The sequence below is a fragment of the Hippoglossus hippoglossus genome, chromosome 20 (assembly GCF_009819705.1).
Source record: "Hippoglossus hippoglossus isolate fHipHip1 chromosome 20, fHipHip1.pri, whole genome shotgun sequence".
Lineage (NCBI taxonomy): Eukaryota > Metazoa > Chordata > Actinopteri > Pleuronectiformes > Pleuronectidae > Hippoglossus > Hippoglossus hippoglossus.
Window position 1 is genome coordinate 11065700 of NC_047170.1, and position 18202 is coordinate 11083901.

At 42.1% G+C, this 18202-nt stretch overlaps 1 protein-coding gene across 1 annotated transcript in view; it reads left to right on the top strand.

Moving 5' to 3' along the window:
• Window positions 1-1818: 1818 nt before the first annotated feature.
• stau2 (staufen double-stranded RNA binding protein 2) overlaps window positions 1819-18202 on the top strand; it is an 81702-nt gene continuing 65318 nt past the window's right edge. Inside the window, exons 1-5 of the mRNA XM_034571893.1 lie at window positions 1819-1917; window positions 3706-3913; window positions 4735-4865; window positions 5260-5419; window positions 6829-6964. Of these exons, the coding sequence (XP_034427784.1) occupies window positions 3715-3913; window positions 4735-4865; window positions 5260-5419; window positions 6829-6964 (626 nt within the window). The 5' untranslated portion in view covers window positions 1819-1917; window positions 3706-3714. The remainder of the gene's footprint in view (window positions 1918-3705; window positions 3914-4734; window positions 4866-5259; window positions 5420-6828; window positions 6965-18202) is intronic.

Genomic DNA, 18202 nt, shown 5'->3' on the forward strand with positions numbered 1-18202 from the left:
TGAACTCTTAGCTTGCAGGTTGTTGTGAGTGATGAACACTAATGAGGGTGTGGTATTTATATTTGAATTTTTTTGTTCTGGGATGTGCAAGCTCCATGTAATAGGTGCCTGTTCATTTTCATAATCAATAATAAAAAGCAAAGACTCACTTTTATTCAACCTTGGTTTGCGCAATGTTTGAATCTGAAATCCCTCTTTTTTGCAGCTTGTGAAAGCCGTAATGGATTTTATTCTGATGTACATTAAAATGAAAGGGAGCAAAGATTTCATCTCAAATCTGTCTCTACAAATTGTGAAACACAGATCTTGTGCTGGTTTGTAATGTACCCACAGATATGAATGAGGAATTGCACGTCACATAAAAGATATCACATAACATAGTGTAACAGAAAATTCAGATCTCACAGGAACTGCTGATTTTCAGAAAATGGTCATGAAAAATGATGATTTTAAATGGTAAGAACTCGCACATGATCAACCATGTGAAACTACATGTAACAAAAAATGTTAACATCACAATTATTCCAGTTAGAAAAAGTGTTATAAATATGAATTATCATACTTAAGTTCAGATAAACCACGGCTGTGGATATATTCAACATAGGCCCCAAACTACATGTCATTTTCTTAACTGTGTGTTAGTTCATAAAGTTACTCTTTATGAACTCACAGCTCTTAGTATGACTTACTTTTAAAGGAGAGTGTACTTTTCCTTGTACTCATATATCTCATATACTCAAAACTACAACTGACGAACAGGCAGTGTAGTAGCACCATCTATTGGTCATACTACAGCATCGCTCTTGTCAGATATTTTTGTGAGGATCCATGATTCACATTCATACTTTTTGACTAATAGTTGCCTTGTCAGAAGTATAATAACATATGTATTTGTTTTGGCTCCATCCAGCTGTGAGACCCCAGAATCTTCTCTCCACTTATTTGACCCATCATGATAAATATGTTCCATTTTTTAGTTCCAGACATTTTGTTTTAAAGCAGGAAAATCACAGATGTGTCCAAAAGCATGATACTTTGGGCTATATTTGACTCAGTTGTCCCAGGAGGACACGACACAACAGCTCTACCCTGAATGTGAAGCCCCTGAAGGGAAAACCGCCATCATTCAGTTCATTTACAGTTTATATTTACAGCTTTTCCTAATGTGAAATGTCCAAATGTCTGCAAAAAGGAGTGTGGTATTTCACCTAACTGAATCAAGACAGAAAACCACCAACAGCAGGTCGATGAGATGACCACCTGCCCTGCCAAAGTGCCATTGAGCAAAGGAGTGAAATGCTATCAGCAGCTTGGACTGCATGTGTTAATGTGTTTGTGTTTACTTCGACCAAAACAGTCCAGATTTAAGATGATCAACTTTACTATGAAGAATCACTTAATGAAGAGGCCTCCTGAGACAGAAAATAGCCCAATAAAACAATTTCAAAAAACCCTTAGAGGCTTATATCAAGTTTTTATTATGCTTATTCTTGTAAAATGCACAACATAAAACAATTACAAGTGTGTATTTACGTGTGAGATAAATGCAGTTTGCAGGAAAACCAGTGTGAAAAGGTTCTTTTCGCTTCTGAATCAAAGTTACACCGAGCTCTGAGGAAGCACACCGGGAATGAACCACTCGTGTCGCCGCGGGGGTGGACGATCCACTCGACACCAACCTCAAACTCCACCGGCTGCAAGTGGGCGGCTTACAAGCAAACACATCAAAATTAATCAAATAAAAAAGAAGCAAGTTTATAAACCAGCTGTTAAACCGAGCCACCTTCTTTACTTCTAACGCGACACGTTTCCATCGTTTCACCCAGAGAAATGACGTGGTCCGTCCCCTCCTCTATCCAGTTCTCTTTAGTGTTTGCCAATGTCGGAGGTGTAACTGGGGTCTGGCTCTGGACAAAGGTAAAAAACACACTCTCGTATTTGTCCCCGTGTTGTCAGACAGTCTCCGGACTATTCGCCAGGCTGTCGCCCGTCCGTGTGTGTGGCTCCTCGGGCTCGAATCCCCCCCCAGACCGTGGCGGAGGATGGGGCGGTAGGGAGATGCTAGCAAGAGGGGGGCGCTCGGCCGATCAGCCATGATGAGCTTCAACCGGCTAAACTAGCGCAACCGGAGGCGGCTCGGCGGCGTGTGCTCCCCGGGGGGAAGGACACCGGCACTTCCGTGACAGCGGGCGTGCACGGGGAGTCAGGCGCTGCGGGTTTCAGGCGCTGACATTTGCGGGAAATTTGTGTTTTTCTCCGTGGCGGCGTTAGCTTCCGGCTAAAGCTGGACACAGTCGGGGAGCCGTGGTGGAGGTTCAGGGGTCGCACACCGGCTCGGTAGCGGTGTCAGTCAACCCCGAGCACACAGCACCTGCACGGCCAAGTCACTGTGTAACACCACCACGCACGGAGGCTGCTGTTTGGATGTTATATTTGTATTTATATGTGTGTGTGTTGTTATTGTTGTGTGAGAGTGAAATAAAGAGTGGGACCCCCCGAGAACCTCAGGGCCACGCGAGGTGCACTAATCAATCACACTGCATGCAATTGATCAATGAAGGTCACGTGCCAGAGCGTAGTAAAAGTGCATGTTGCTTCGTGCACATGCATTCGTTCTGTTGTTTACACCTCCCTGGCCCTCAGCTGTAAACAGTGTCAACAACTCCTGTTCTCCTGCTTGAAACCCCGTCACCTTTGACCCATGTGTGATCTGACCCTTCTCTTCACTTCATGCAGCAGCTGAAGGACCATTTTTTTTTGCATATTCACGTTCAGGATCTCGCAGGTTATCCCAGGCTGACATGGTGCTTCATGTTATTATCCAGCACCTGAAGGGGGCCCATGCTCATAGCTGCTGTTTTCATAGCTCCACACACCAGGAGTTCATGTCTCAGTCTGACCCTCTGCACCAACCTCCGCGGGGACAGGACAACAATTCCCCCTCATTTCCCCTTCACTGCCTTCCCCCATATTGATGTGAACCAATAGTGAGTCCATCTTGGCGAGATGTTGTGGTGCAGTTTGTGCCTTCCTTTCATTTAGTTTTTAACATTGAACATATTCACTTTGTTTCATATTTCGTTCATGAAAAGCACATGGTGGCTGCAGGCTAGGAGCTGTTTGTTATTGCATTCATGAAAATACTGCACACATCCATAAAAAGATATTTGACTTCAACCAGATTGTTGAGGTCGCTCTGCTGTTTCACCTTCACCTGTCTAATCGACGTACGCCCACTCTCAAGTCTCAAATATAACGTCACTGAATGACCGTTGTCTTGTTCAGGCTGCTATCACAGGATTCCCTGATTTTTCCGGGGAGCTTAGCAGCAGTAACATGAGCAAAGCTCCTTCAAATAAAGGTTCATTGTCTGGGTGTATTAGCTGCCGGTGGATCAGAATGTGAGATAGGCATTTGCTGCTCGGTTTGAAGTATGCTCTCTGGGCCTTGCCTCAGAAACCTGTCAAAGTATAGTGAACAGCTTTGAACTGAGCTGACACTAATGTGTATTAGTATAAATGTTTGTGTCCACAAATGCCTAATACAGAATGAAGTCTAAGGCAAATAATCATTTCGCCAATCTTTTTCATCAATAATAACTCAGATGTGTCCCACCAGTAATCTATCTGAAGGGATATGATTACACTTTGCAATGATCAATCGGTTTCAAACAAACTCAAAAGTTAACTGATTGTCTGGTTTCAGGAATAGAGCATGGCTCAAGTGAAAGTACAGACCTCAGCACCCCTGGCTGGTCCTGGCCTCTCCCCCGGAGTTCCCCCGACGGCCATGGCCAGCCCAGGATCCCTGGGTCTGCAGCCCTCCGTCAACGGCACAGGCCCGGCCCCCACACCCGCCTGCCCTGCTCCTGCAGTCGGATATGGGGACGCCCCTGTGTCTATCACACCGCCAGGTACACTGACCATTTAACTGAAAAGGTTTGCTTTCAGGAGACGTACATTTTTTGCAATATATGTGGTTTTAATCATCATTCACTATAATTAGCTATTGTGATGTCCAACATTTTATGAACTTCTTACTTTTCATCAGTCTCTTATTTTGAATTTGCCACATACAATGCAAAATACGCTTTAATACAGCATTACCAGCATTGAATTTAAATAAAAAACCCATTAATCAGATATTGCAATAATAGTAATTGTATTACAAGGTAATTCTGATTTTGATTCAAGCCATAAAGGAAACATTGTATCAGAATGAGTATCAGTAGCTTCATTTACAAACAGAATGGAAAGAAATGTGACTGTTCTTTCCATTGCACATTGTAAAATGTTGTTGTATTGATCACATCACTGAATGTAGAACTTTCCTATTATGTTCTGAACCAGATCTTTAGTGCTGCTTGTGTCCCAGCCCTTGGCACATTTATATAAAGTGATAATATATCAATGAATGAAATTGACTGCATTGTAAGCCATAGTCCTGAATGGCTTTTACTACCCTGTTGGAAATTCTCGCATTCAGTCAGATAAAAACACAGTTGAACCCCTGTATATTTGCTAAGGGGGGTAAATACCATAAGCATATATTTATGTCTCTCCTAAAAATATTTTACAGTGCAAGAATAACCTATGTATGTATGGCACTCACTCAAATGATCAAATATATTATATACATAGGCCTACATCGTAATTCTTCAAGTGTGCAGGTCTATTTCTGGCTCTATAAAGATGTAGGTCAGTATATCATGTATTCTGCTGTGCTCTTATTCAGGCTCGCCCCAGGAGAACATGGCAAACCCTAAAGAGAAAACTCCAATGTGTTTGGTGAATGAGTTAGCCCGTTTCAATAGGATCCAACCACAGTACAAGCTCCTCAATGAGAGAGGCCCTGCACACGCTAAGGTGAGTACTAATGACCCCACAGTCGTCTACATTTGTCTGGAAAAGCTCAAGAGCTTCTTTTTAAAGGCCTGGAGAACATGCTCATTTCTGTATAGGAAATTATAACCAGTAAATAACAGTGGGCATTTTTAAAAGCAGCATTTTATTTATTTTTTATTAAAAACAATTACGATGTCATATCTGTCTTGGCTTTGTACACAAAGTGCTAAATGTGCCAAGTATGTGATGGAGTATGTGCTTCAGATTTTTGAGTACTGTTCGTAAATGAGAATTGGTCATGCAGCTGAACACATCCAGCTCCTGCCATATGGGCTCCCGAGAGATGCCAGTAAACATGTCATTGCTGCCGGGTAATGTCTCTCTCTCTCCCTCTCTCTGGGTGTCACTGTTCCAGATCTTCACCGTGCAGCTGACTCTGGGGGAGCAGGTGTGGGAGGCGGAGGGCACCAGCATTAAAAAGGCCCAACACTCCACAGCCGCCAAAGCCCTGGACGAGAGTGTCCTCCCCAGGCCTGCGCCCCGCTCCCCTAAAGTGGACATCAACAGTAACCCAGGTATCGAGACCACAAGAAATCAAATTTTTACTGTGAACAAAAAAACGTGTGTGATCACCTTTACACTCAGTTGTTTCTCATGTGATCGACCTGGAATAAATATTGTAGTTTCTTAAATGTGGCAGATTCTACTCGCAAAAGATCTGCATAATAATTTAACACTTTGTCATTAGTGTTACTCTCAAAGCAGATAAGTGTTTTATTCACGACCAAAATATTTCAAGTAAAAAGTAACAGCCTGTAGTGCATAATTCAGGCTACCTCAAATTTTTGTAAATTGTAAATAAAATGTAGTTTTACTCACTTCTAGTTTACTGACATTTTGTCATCTCATCACTGCTACACAATATAACATTAAGGGTCATCCTTAATGTTATAACTTTTACATTATATATATAACAGTTGAATTCTGTTGATAATAAGTTTTGTTTATTATCCGCCAAGGAAGTTGTGTTTTTATCCGCGTTAATGTGTTAGTTAGCAGGATAACGCAAAAACTACAATACCGATTTCCATAACAGTTTGTGGAGGGTTGGGGCATCACCCAAGTAAGAACCCATTACTTTCGGTGCGAATCTGGATCAGCCGGTGGATCCAGGAATTATTTCTATTTCTTTAACGTAGTTAAAATACGAGTACGATTTTCAACATTTCTCAGAGAATAATGGATGGATCTTGATGAAAAAACTGAGGCATTTTGAGAGGGCTGATATTTATGAGTGTGTGTAATTTTGTGCACATCCAAATATAAAAGTGGATCACTTTTTCACATCACTTTTTTCAGGTGCAGGTGTGATTATAACATTAGGTGCTAATTGTTCTTGTAATATCTTTCTGTCTCAATTATTACTGGAAAGTTTCAGTAGATTCTTAGATTTCCACTCTGTTTGACTTCGAGGTACAGCTCTCATCCCTTCGGATGTAATTAAATAATACATGTTCAGAACTAAGCCAGTGCCGACCCTCATAATAAAGCCTAAGTACTGACTTATGTTTTATCTTTGGCCAAATTAATATCACTCGACTTGTCTTATCTCCTCTGCCCTCTGTGGCCCTGGATGTAGTGAAAGACATCACAGCTATACTTCTTAATAGGATAAAGAAAGTCCTGTGATAGGCTGTGCATCATTTGGGATTAGCAGTGCAAGCATCGTACAAAATCAGTTGGGCAGAACATTTGTACAGTTTTTAAACATAATTCAGATATCCTCAAATTTTCAGTTAAATGTCATCGTGTGTATTGTACAACTATTGAAGTCAATTGGGGCGTCTGTGTCATAACAGTTATGTTGTGCTGAGATCATAAACTTTATTGGCTGATGTAATTGTTTTTTTAATATCTTATTATTATTATTATTATTATTACTATTTCAATCTTCCTTATCTAATTTTCTCACTTTGTCACACAGGCAGTATAACACCCACAGTGGAGCTGAACGGTCTGGCCATGAAGAGAGGAGAGCCAGCTATATATAGGCCTTTGGATCCTAAACCCATGCCCAACTACAGAGCAAACTACAACTTCAGAGGGATGTTCAACCAAAGGTGGGTCCTCTAAACCGAACTCGGCCAAAACTGACAGAACCTGACCTTTCTAAACATCTTTCTTCCCATTGAAACCAAGTGATGATGGTCTTGATTTATTTCCGATGCCCTCAAACAGAATTGTTTCTTTAATCCCACTGGCTCATCTGTGTGTCAGATGCAGTCCTCCGCTACATATGTTTTCTAAACTGATGGGTGTGGTGCCCTCATGGGTTCCAGTAGCTCTTAGTCTCCGTCCACATTCATTCTTTCCACAGAGGCGAAATCAATGATCCCCCCCTCTTCCTCAGTTAGATAACGTTATTTTTGGCATTGCATAGGGTTGCCTGCCTTGAAAACAAGGTAGTAAAAGACAGGATGCCATATTATGGTTTGAATTAACAACAAACTGTGTAAAGTACACTGAGGAAGAGCAAACAATGCATCTTTTTCCTCTGTTTTTTAGGAGAGACATCAATATTTTGTCTGTAGTGTTTGTACTTAAAGTCAGCTTCGTATTTTTATGGTGTTGTTGGTGCGCTTACTGTGAAATAATTTTAAATACTAAGCAGTTTACAGAGGTTGAGCTGTGTGTTCCTGAGCAGATGACAAAAGCACTTGTTCATCCAGGTTATTTTTAATAGACATGAAGTCATTTTCAGGAGTCAGTGGAATTCCCTCCAGGTGGCAGTGTTTCCTCATTTAAAGAAACCCCAGCACTGCTTTTATAAGGTGATGGAGCACCCATTTTGTGATGTAAGTTAGGAATGTGGTGAATTTGTGCTGGTTTTTTAACATATAAACCTCTGCCGTGTAATTTACAATATTTGGATTCAGAGTTTCCACTGTAAAACACAGAAACATAACAGGGAAGCATATGTCTGTTTTGCTTTTTTACATAAACTTTAGGCTCCTTAAATTCCTATCGTAAGTAATTCGGATGCCAAAGGTTTTAGGATTTAATTTTGAAATGTGGACATGTTGCCAGAAAATGTCCGTGATTCAGTTGCAGTGTTGGGTAACGGAGTCTAGTCAGAAGACAGTCAAGCATCTGGCACACATCTTCCACTATTTGATCCATGCAGGAACAAACAGGGGGTGAAAGACAAACGTCTGTGGGCCAGAGTAGAGAATGTGTTTCCCAGCAAGTCTGTCAATGTCATATGTCACAGTGATGAGTTTCTAAAAGACAGGCAGTATCTTTTCCTCATGGTCCGTTTTGTTTTCTTTTGCCACTTTGTAAGCGTCAGGGTGGGGGGGGGGGGGGGACACAGACTAAAAGACTTAAGAGTGTATCTTATCCCAAGGTCATTTATGTTTTCACGGGGTCTCCTTGTTTCAGTTTTGTCGAGACCTGGATTAATGAAAGCGAGACCTTCTGAATATGAATTCCCTTCATCAGATGACAGAATATGTGCTGGAGTGACGGACCATATCTACAATCAGTCACCTTAATGATGCTGCAGGGAAGCGAAGGTTTCCATATGCCCATGTCCTTCGTGATCATTCATGATCCGGAGTCATGTTGATGGAAAATCTCATCATTAAAAGGGCAACCTGGCTCTGATCCATCAGCACTCTAATCACCACCTAGACCAGTATTGATTAAATCAGAAAGTGCCCTGATGAGGAAGTATAGCGATAATATGAAACGTGCATTCATCAGCGTCTAAATGAATCTTATTTATGGCGAAGGGGCCTGTGCATAAGTCTTTTCCATCCAAGTCTACGTCTAAATCATTAGTTATTGTGCAGTCACATCCATGCCATTGTTCATCCTCAAATATGTAATGATTTCAGTTGATTCAATTAGTGAAATGACGTGAATCATCAGAAGGAAATCCAGCCCAGATGATTCACAAATAGGGTCATTGAATCAGGGAAATATTTGTGCTATCAAGAAATGAAGTTACATCAATGTTCGCCTCATGGACATTCCCCGCTCGCTGTGTTATCATTGGAGCACCTGATTCCAATGAGTCATACTGGGCTCCTCCAGCGTAGACGTCCACGGCGCTCCCAGCTCTCCTCCTGCTGCTCGGCTCCCGGGGGAGCGGGGGTGCCGGCATCCCGCATTCTGTCAGAGTGGGAATTTGGATAAGACTTTGCACAGTTAGAGCAAAGCAGAGCAGTCAGAAGCCACCCACCTTCTCCCCACCCTAATTTGGTTATGACGGTAACATTATGTCAGCTGGAAGGACAGTGGGCTGAAGGACTGGGGGGGGGGGGAAGTGCTTTGCTTTGTGACATTTCCTCCTGGGATGGGGGAGAGATACTGAGCAGGCCTGTGCTGCATTCCCCGGAGAAAAGTGAGAGGAAGACAGGGTCACCGGTGCTGCAGTGGATTCACAGCATATCAACCGTTTGGAGGTCCTGTTGTTTCATTTTAATTTTTAAAGCTGCAACTTTCAATATATTTTAAATTAACAGTGAAGAAAATCACTGTATCTGTAAGTTTTTGCTCTTAATGACAAAACCTCATGGAATTATCACAAGTCTTACCGCTCTGTTTCCTGACGAATTGGCCCACGACTTAACTATTATTTCCCTGTCACTGATCTTATCGACCAGCCAAGCACAAAATAGTTTTCAGTGTAAAGCCGATAAAAACAAATGGCCTGTGTGGCGCAAAAAGAGACACTTATTTCCGTTATGAGTTGGTGGTGCTGCTGGTTAGGTTTGTTTGACTGTCGCTGAGTGTTCAGAAAGAAACATTTACTGCAGATTTTATAGAAAAGAATCTGGGAATAAATCAGATATTAGCGTATATAGGGCTTAAAATAGTAGAAATAAACAAAAATCCAATGATAAAATCAAGAGTTTGATCTGTAGTTGATGAGTAATTGATTTTATTGATGCATTATGAGCAGCTTATTTGCAATTTCTCCCCATGTGTCTTGGCTCTGTCTGTTTCCAGGAGCATATTATGAAGTGACCTTGTTACAAAAGAGCTACTGTGCACCCCCAGTGTTTTATTGTAGCAGGAAATGAAATGACTCTCGGATGCACATTGACATGAAATGTCTGTTTTTAAAAGACACAAAATGAATTCGAGGTTGGATCCCAGTTGGATCTTTGTTGGGACCAAATGGATTTAGTGTAACATATTAATCATAATCCTCCTTTGAAACGCGTATGTTCCAAAGAAAAGCAGCACAAGCAGATACAATGAATACTGACCATGAACACATTTCAGTGGCATTAAATACCTGAGTTTGCTGAGCTCGGCTTTTGATTGAGGCACATGAAGGGTTATTATAGATTATCGCTGTATTCTAGAATTGACTTACTGCTATACGGCAGTGTCCTTGTAAAATCAATGAGAACCTTACGTGTGCCTTCATGACGCTGGGTGCGTGCGTGTGTGCGTGCATGTGCATGCTTTTGTAAGAAACAAAGAGACAGATGCGATAAGAGATGGTTATCCTTGACAAATCAATAGCCTTCTCATGCCTGCAAGATTTTTTGAATAACATTAGCTAGGACAACTGTGGCAGAGACCCTAAGGGCGCGCGCACACACACGCACGCACGCACGCACGCGCACACACACAGAGAGAGAGACATACACACACAGGTGTACTTTGTCATCTACATCTCTAATTGAGCCAACCTGGCTCGCTGAAAAGGCAAATCTGCCCATGAGCGCTTTTCTATATTCGACATTTCCTCTCATCTCCTCATATGTGGAGGTATCGGATATCCTCTGAGGTCCTCTTCACACACACATCTCCCCTTTTTTTCCCCCTCCCTGTCTCCCTCTCAACTTTATTATATAGTTTTTTTATATTGCTCGCTGGCCTGTTGGGCTTTACAAAACTCATGCAGCTTAATCGGGACACTGTGTGCTCTTTGGTCCACTCAGGCATTCCACAGATATGGTTTCTCTTATCGGTCCCATCATCAGTGCTGCCCTAAAACAAAAGGGGCCTGCCAAAGCCCACAAGGTAGAGACTTCAGAGGAATAACGTTTTATTACATTGCATATTTTTTTTTTCAACCCACCAAATATCTGCATACATCAGTAACTCAGATGCATTCACTCAGATGGGACATAAATTTCCTCGGGCGACTTGCCAGAACAAAGTATAATCTGTCCTAATTGTAGAAATGGGTGTAAACTCATAAAGCAGTGTTTTATAGAGGAGACCGGGGGTGGAGGAGTGGAATACAGGTCCAACATAAACAAATGCTCGGCATGATTTGTACTCAACAGACTCGATGACACACATAGTCTGGTCTCCCCTTTCATCTCCTCGCGTCTGAGTGGAGTTTCGAGTTTGTGTATCCCCGTCTGTCCTCCTCGCCTCTTTCACCTTGATGTATTGAATGTAAAAACGAACCTGAGACCAGTACGCACGAAGCAGGTTACATCAGTAGACCCACCTTTTGTCGTGCCGCCTTTTCAGCGCGCTTGGCACGGTAGGTGACTAAAGTGCGCTTCTTCACAAGAACTCACATCCGTATGTTTGTGCGAATACACACCACTTGTACTTTACCTTACTTGTAGCTTTTCCCAGGAAATTGGAGCCTTCTTATGCTGTACAGCTCAGAGTGATTTGTCTTACCTCCTGGGTAGCTCAGCAGCAAATGGCTGTCAAGAGGAAAGGTTTGTCGAGAGATTTCTTGGGTTTACAGACATCAGCACTGAATGATATGAATCATTAACTCTGCAGAAAAGCAGTCACCCATTTCCAGTCAAGTTTCGTCCAAGTGTTTGTATGTTTCTTCTTTTTCCATCCCAATACCTTTTTAATTTTGATGTGGAGGACAGGTTTCCTTTTTGAAGAAGAGACAGATTCTCATGTTTTAGGTACATTTTGGGCTCAGTCCACGTCACAATCACGTATCACTCTCCTGTGCTTGGAACAGTCTCTGGAAGAAGTGATGAGGGATTAAGAAATACCAGAAATCTTTATACCACCGTTTTTGACTGGAGTTTGAATCAAACCAGCAGTAGACATACTGTAGGATTATCTTTAGGCTCACTCTGCCATGTTGCTGTTAGAGAACCTGTCATCTTGTGGTGTCAAAACAAAGCTTGTTCTGTTAAGTGATGCTGTAGCTCTTTGGTGGTCTTATACCAGCTGAGAGCTCATGAGGAAATAGTGGAAACCGAGCAGTGAAGCTGTGTTTTTACATCCTGTAATTGGTCCCATGTTGCTTTCTCAGCACAAGCAAACCACAGTGTAGCTGAAAGAATCATATTGTAGATGGTCTCACATCTGAGTGTGAACTGCATCGCACTCACCTGTTTGAATGAATGCGACTGAAGGAGTGAAGAGAAATTAACCAAATTAGCTTTTGTAATTAAACAAATTAGGTGCTTTGCAGGTTCCACAATGAGGGATATTTATTACTGTACCCATGCATGCCGCTGAGGATTATTCAAACAATATGGTATAACTAATAAACCCTGACCGAAAAATGTTCCCTATTGATATATTGGCCAATATATGTATTTTGAAAATTGGCAATGATTCATAAGATATCGTTATCAAACCCTTATGACAAAGACATGTAATTGAAGCTTGAACGTTAAACAAAAGAAAACACAACCAAATATGTAGAGCTTGGATTAAGAAAATACATTTTATTCTATGAGGGTGTGCAATTTGGTGCTGCTTCATTGAGTTCAAGGGCACTGTTGACCCCCTTTGATAGCTGACACCCACTCGATCTGGAAGGCTCATTGATGTTGCAACTAATTTAATCATACTCATCATTGAAGAAAAAACATTAATCAGGCAGTAAAATATAATAACATGTTGCCCTGGAGATGTTTCTGAAGAAAAATCATTAGTATGTATGACAGCTTGCATAGCAACCAAGTCAGAGCAACTTAGCCATAATAATTGTTTTTATTTTGTAACAATATTGCCAATGAGGACAGAACGTTCTGATTTTAGACAGTTGGCACTGGAAGGTGGCCATGGTTAACACAACACAAATGTTAACAAACACAATTGTTTTGCACTCATTGGCCGCGTCTTCTGTTGTGCTTAAAAATTCAGAATTATTCACGCAACGGCTGTTTTTAGTCAGACGATTAAAGAATAGGCGTCTTTGATGACTAACCGTCGTCACTTTTACGTAGTAGGCCTTGAATCTTTTTCCCTGTAGCACGCCACCTGTCAGCCACAGTGCTGTAAATCTCACATGTTTGGAAACAGTACTTGATGGACCACTGTGACTCAGCAGTTAAGTGTGACAGGAGGGCCTGGGTAGGTTTACATGGAGCATGACTTCTCGTGAGTCAGTCGTGGAAGGAGGGCACAGACTACAAAGATTACAGAGCTCGCACAAAGATGGCTTTAATCTCAGGTTCCAAACTAAAACCACAACAAACATTGGAAACAATGAACGCTGTCACATTGGTCAGTTTAATTAAAGTTATGAAGTACCCACGTCACTTGGGAAACCTGTGTTTTATGCACTGTGTCTCTGGGCTGTTGGTAATAAGGAGCTGAGTAAAGGCACTGATATGAGGTGTGTGAGACACCAGCTGTCTGCAGCACCTGAGACCCAGCAGTATATTACATTACACTGGAGGGAGCGAGAGAGGGAGTAAATAAACTGTCTCCATGTCAGAGTTTAATATAAAACCTACAGAATGTGAACAAACGACATATGATAGAATTTACACGAGGCTGATTTGATGTGTGTTAGTGATAAACATTTGGACAAGGTTGATATCAAAGCATCTCCAATACTCCCGGCAGTGATAGTTTGACTTAACATCGAGCATTTTAATTCTCCACCTTCACAGTGTAGAGGGTCAGACTTGCCTTAGGGGGGCACGTCTGATTGAATAACGCTGGTTGGGACTTCTCTGATACGGCTGTGAGTCACATGCACACACATGCTCACACATTTTCTAATTATCACTTGATAATCTGTTCCTGGAGGCTATGTTTTCACCCCTGCCTGTTTGTTTGTTTTTGTTTGATTGTAAGAAGTGATTTACTCGATTATCGTGCAACCCAGTGGAAGGGTGTGGTTTGGGTCGGGGAAGAACGCGTTACATTTTGGTGCAGATTGAAGTGATGGGGCAGTTTCATTAATTCACTTTTTATAACATAGCATTCTATAACATTTAGAAAATTCATCGTTCTTGATAAAAATCCAGCATCGGACTAGGGGACTGATATTTGTGTGTGTGTGTGTGTGTGTGTGTGTGTGTGTGTGTGTGTGTGTGTGTGTGTGTGTGTGTGTGTGTGTGTGTGTGTGTGTGTGTGTGTGTGTGTGTGTGTGTGTGTGTGTGTGTGTGTGTGTGTGTGTGTGTGTGTGTGTGTGATTTGGATCGCTCTCCTCATGAATTGAAATGTGGTTTCACAAGTGGACTTACGGGACTTGGGGGAGGTATGTGCTCTACTGACTGCCATTTGTGTTGTAAATAGTTTAAAAGCACAATTGACCCAAGGCCAAACTCTTTACTAAAAGTATATATTTTGTATAGTTTATAAATAAAAATAAATGTATAGTTTAAAGGCAACATTTAGTTCTCAGCAGCCTTACAACCAAAATAAAAAAAAATCACATTCTATTGTGGCTCTCAGGGCTCAACACACTACAACTTCAAAAAGATGCATGCAAATAGTTGAAAATAAAGAAAATTAAAGATGAAAACTTCAACGTTATGAAAACACATGTGGAAAGAAATGCTCCAAAGTGCCATGATTATATTTTTCATCTATCTTGAAACAGACGTGTGGGTTTCTGTGTCATGTACAAAGGCCGAAAACATATTGCTTAATGAGCAATTACAGCCAAAAGAATAATTTCATTTGCCAACCACTGCTTTAATGTCACACTTTAATCTGCTTCTTCTTAGTGGATAAGTGGTTTCTAACCACAGACACTGTCAAAGGAATTACTTACACAACCCCCAACACTACGACAGTTGGTGTTTTTAAGCAGTAATTATCTGACTAAATGGATTGATTTCTTGAACCACTCTGCATTTTCTGCATTAGCTATTGCGTGAGGCAGAAGAGAAGGAGAGCAATCAATGATGGACACAGGGAATGAAGTCTGGATGTTGGGAGGGAGAGAAAACAAGTAAAAGTCTGGCAGGGGATTGGAAGAAAGTGCAGCTGGTGGAGAAGTGAGTCGGTCCAAGTTTTTCTTTTTCTTCCAAATCTCTGTCACCCTGTTGCTCCCAGTACAGGGCTCCGTGTGTGTGTGTTTATGTCTGTGTAATTGTGGTTTAATGCACACAGCTATTTGTGTTTGCGTGTGTGGCCAGTAGATGTCTTGGTGGTCAAGTTCAGTGATGCTGGAAGACAAAGTGGGCCAGTACACTCCCTTATTCATGTCATGATTTGTCTGTGTTTTGTTAGCCCACTCTTTTTTTACTCTCTGCTGCTTTTGTTGTAGAAAACATATGTTTCCAACTCATATACAATAGAAACCCACAAGTATTATTGAATTTCTTTTAAACCATGAGCAGTAGCGAGGAGTGAAAAGTGGTGTTTTGCCATTTATCAAAGTATGCAGATGTAAATGACACAGTTATCCATTTGAAATAGACCAATCTAGATTGAGAGAGGATTGCCTCTGCACTAGAAAGATTCATTTGACTTAAGTTACTTGTAGAGGCCGAGTGATTCTCGGCTTTAGATTGTGAGATGAATGTAGTGAAATGTGTCATTCGGCAACCAAACACAGGCTGTGTCAAAAGTCTGAAAATTCAGAAATTTTGTGACAAAAGCCCAAAATGTGACTGTAGCCATGACCCACTTTATGAAGCCAAACAATCAGTGTACACCACTGTTAGGTCTGCATCATGCTTTTGCTAACATTTGTCCTTTGTTATCTACTTTTCCGTGAATTGTTTGTTGTGCAACATTTTGTAATTATTTTCAAGAAATGGAGGAATGTGTCAAAAGAACCTGGCAGCCCAACCAAAATGACAGCACCACCCCACACACAATTTAGTCCATTATCACATCATCAGTCCAAGTTTGTTGTTGAGTTACTGAGAAATATGTGCAAAAAGAATATATCTATCACCCTCCTCCAAGCACCCATTTTATACAAAGAGCGCTGACACATGAGATGACCTCCTTTTGCTGCATTTTCAAATCACCAGTGTGCAGTTGAATGATACGTGTTTTTGCTTGCATGTTTTTTTTTTTGTCTGTGCACATGGCAGCGCTGCGATCCAGCAGGAATTCGTCCCATCATCTGACATGCCTCAAAATGAAAACGCAGTCTGACACTGATTGCTTCCAAAGCTTTATTAGACACGATTCAGAGTGACAGGCATTGAACCTGTTGCACAATGTGTGGGCACCTTAATACGTTTACCGCAGCCAGTATCAACAGACTTGAAGAGCTGGAAGAGGAGCCCATTTACTTTTTAATCACTAATGGGAAGTGTAGGTGACATCCACTGATGCTCCCAACCACAAGTCACGGTCGACTGGGCTGATTAACGGTGGCGTTCTTTCTATTCTGAGCACAGCGGAGATTGATGCGTTCTCATGGGCAGAATGGCAGGTTTACGGCTGAAAGGAAGCCCTGCATTTGGTTTTGATTGCTGCGGTCTGCACAGGTTTGCCAGCCAAAGCAGCTGAAGTTTTTCATGGCTCCCTGTGCGCCATCTGCAACTGGTCAGCAGTATCATGTGTTTAATTACAGGCCACATATTTTTAATTTTCCTCCGATGCATCACTTTGCGTTTGCATCTTGTTTTTTTTTTTCAATGTATTTATCTGTGACTTGAAAGCTTCTTCATGTCGCATGGTCACCGTTAAATTGCTGGACTACACTGACTATTTTCCCAGCAGTGTCGTGTTCAAACCACATTTTGGGAATACGCTTAATTCAATTTAGCTTTTTAGTAAGTAATCTGCCAAGTCATTTTTCAGTTGTTCATCATTGTAACTACTGAAAATGATGCACTGCAGGATTTCCAAGAACTTCATAACTAACCTAAAAGACAAACTACAATAACATGAGGTGCACATCTCTGGGACTGGTGGTATTTTTATGTGTTGCTTGCCATTATACATGTGATCTCCCTGACGTCACTTCGTGTAATGTATACTGCTATGAAAAGTAGTGGCTGTATTTAGTGTTCAGCTGAAGAACAAGTGTGATGAGCTTTTTTTTCTACACAGGCATTTGCAAAGTAAACAATTTTGCATTCCACAAGAGAAAATAGTTTCCAGCTGAAATGTCACCCTGTCGTTTATAGTAATAATTGCAATACCATATCTTGCAATTTCCTGGTAGGACTGCGTGTGGGCTCAGTAAACGTCTGGAGCTTTGACTGTGTCCGTCTGCGTGTGTGTTCGTGCACGAGTCTTTGAATGATTATGATGAAATGGTGACCTTAACTAACGTAGCCCACATGAAAGAGATGCCTTCAAAGTGAAATCCATTACACATAGTGCAACGCTGATGAGTTATCATTTGATTGAGTTGCGGCATCAGGTGGCTCTTCTCTCGCTCGCCCCGTCACTCATCACTGAGTCATACCACACACACACACACACACACACACACCCACACCCACACACACGCACACACGCACACTCACAATCACGTCATCACCGAGACAAAGTCCTGTTTTTTATTATTTTCTTTCCCTTTCAGCCGTCTCTGCACCCTCCCCACAGGTGTCCTGGTCCAGTTCCCTCTCTGTAGTAATAATAATAACAATAATAATAATTGATAACACAGAACAGGCAGATCCAGCCAGCATGTGCTGATTTTTGTGCTGGCCACAGTGTGCTGACGTGATTCCCCGGCCTTTTTTTGTCCGCAATGCATGATTTTGATGTGTGTGCGTGTGCTCGCCTGTGTTCTTGGCTGACTTTCTTGTGTGTAAGCCACTACTTTCCCACGTTGTGGAGTAGGGTCCCCCACAGGCCTCCCTCCATGTCCCCCTCTCTCTCTTCTCTCCCTCTTTCCCTCCCTCTCTCTCTTTCTTTCTTTCTTTCTTTCTTTCTTTCTTTCTTTCTTATCCCTCTCTCTCTTCCTCTCTGCACCTGTACTCAGCACTCCAGCCCCAGCTGCTCCCATCTCTGCTCAGCGCTGTTGGCCCGAGCCCATGTTGCACTTGGCATGTCCTCTGAGACCCTGGGGCCACACTTGACGTGCGAGGGCCAGGCGGGCCCCCGCCCAGGGAAGGCTCCCGTGGCCAGGAGGAGCTGAGAGCAGACGGATGAGAGGAGGGCTGTGGGCTGGAGAAAGACCTGCTGGAATTCTGGGAGTAAAATGCTGACTCATGGTCAGGAGTTTGGGGGAA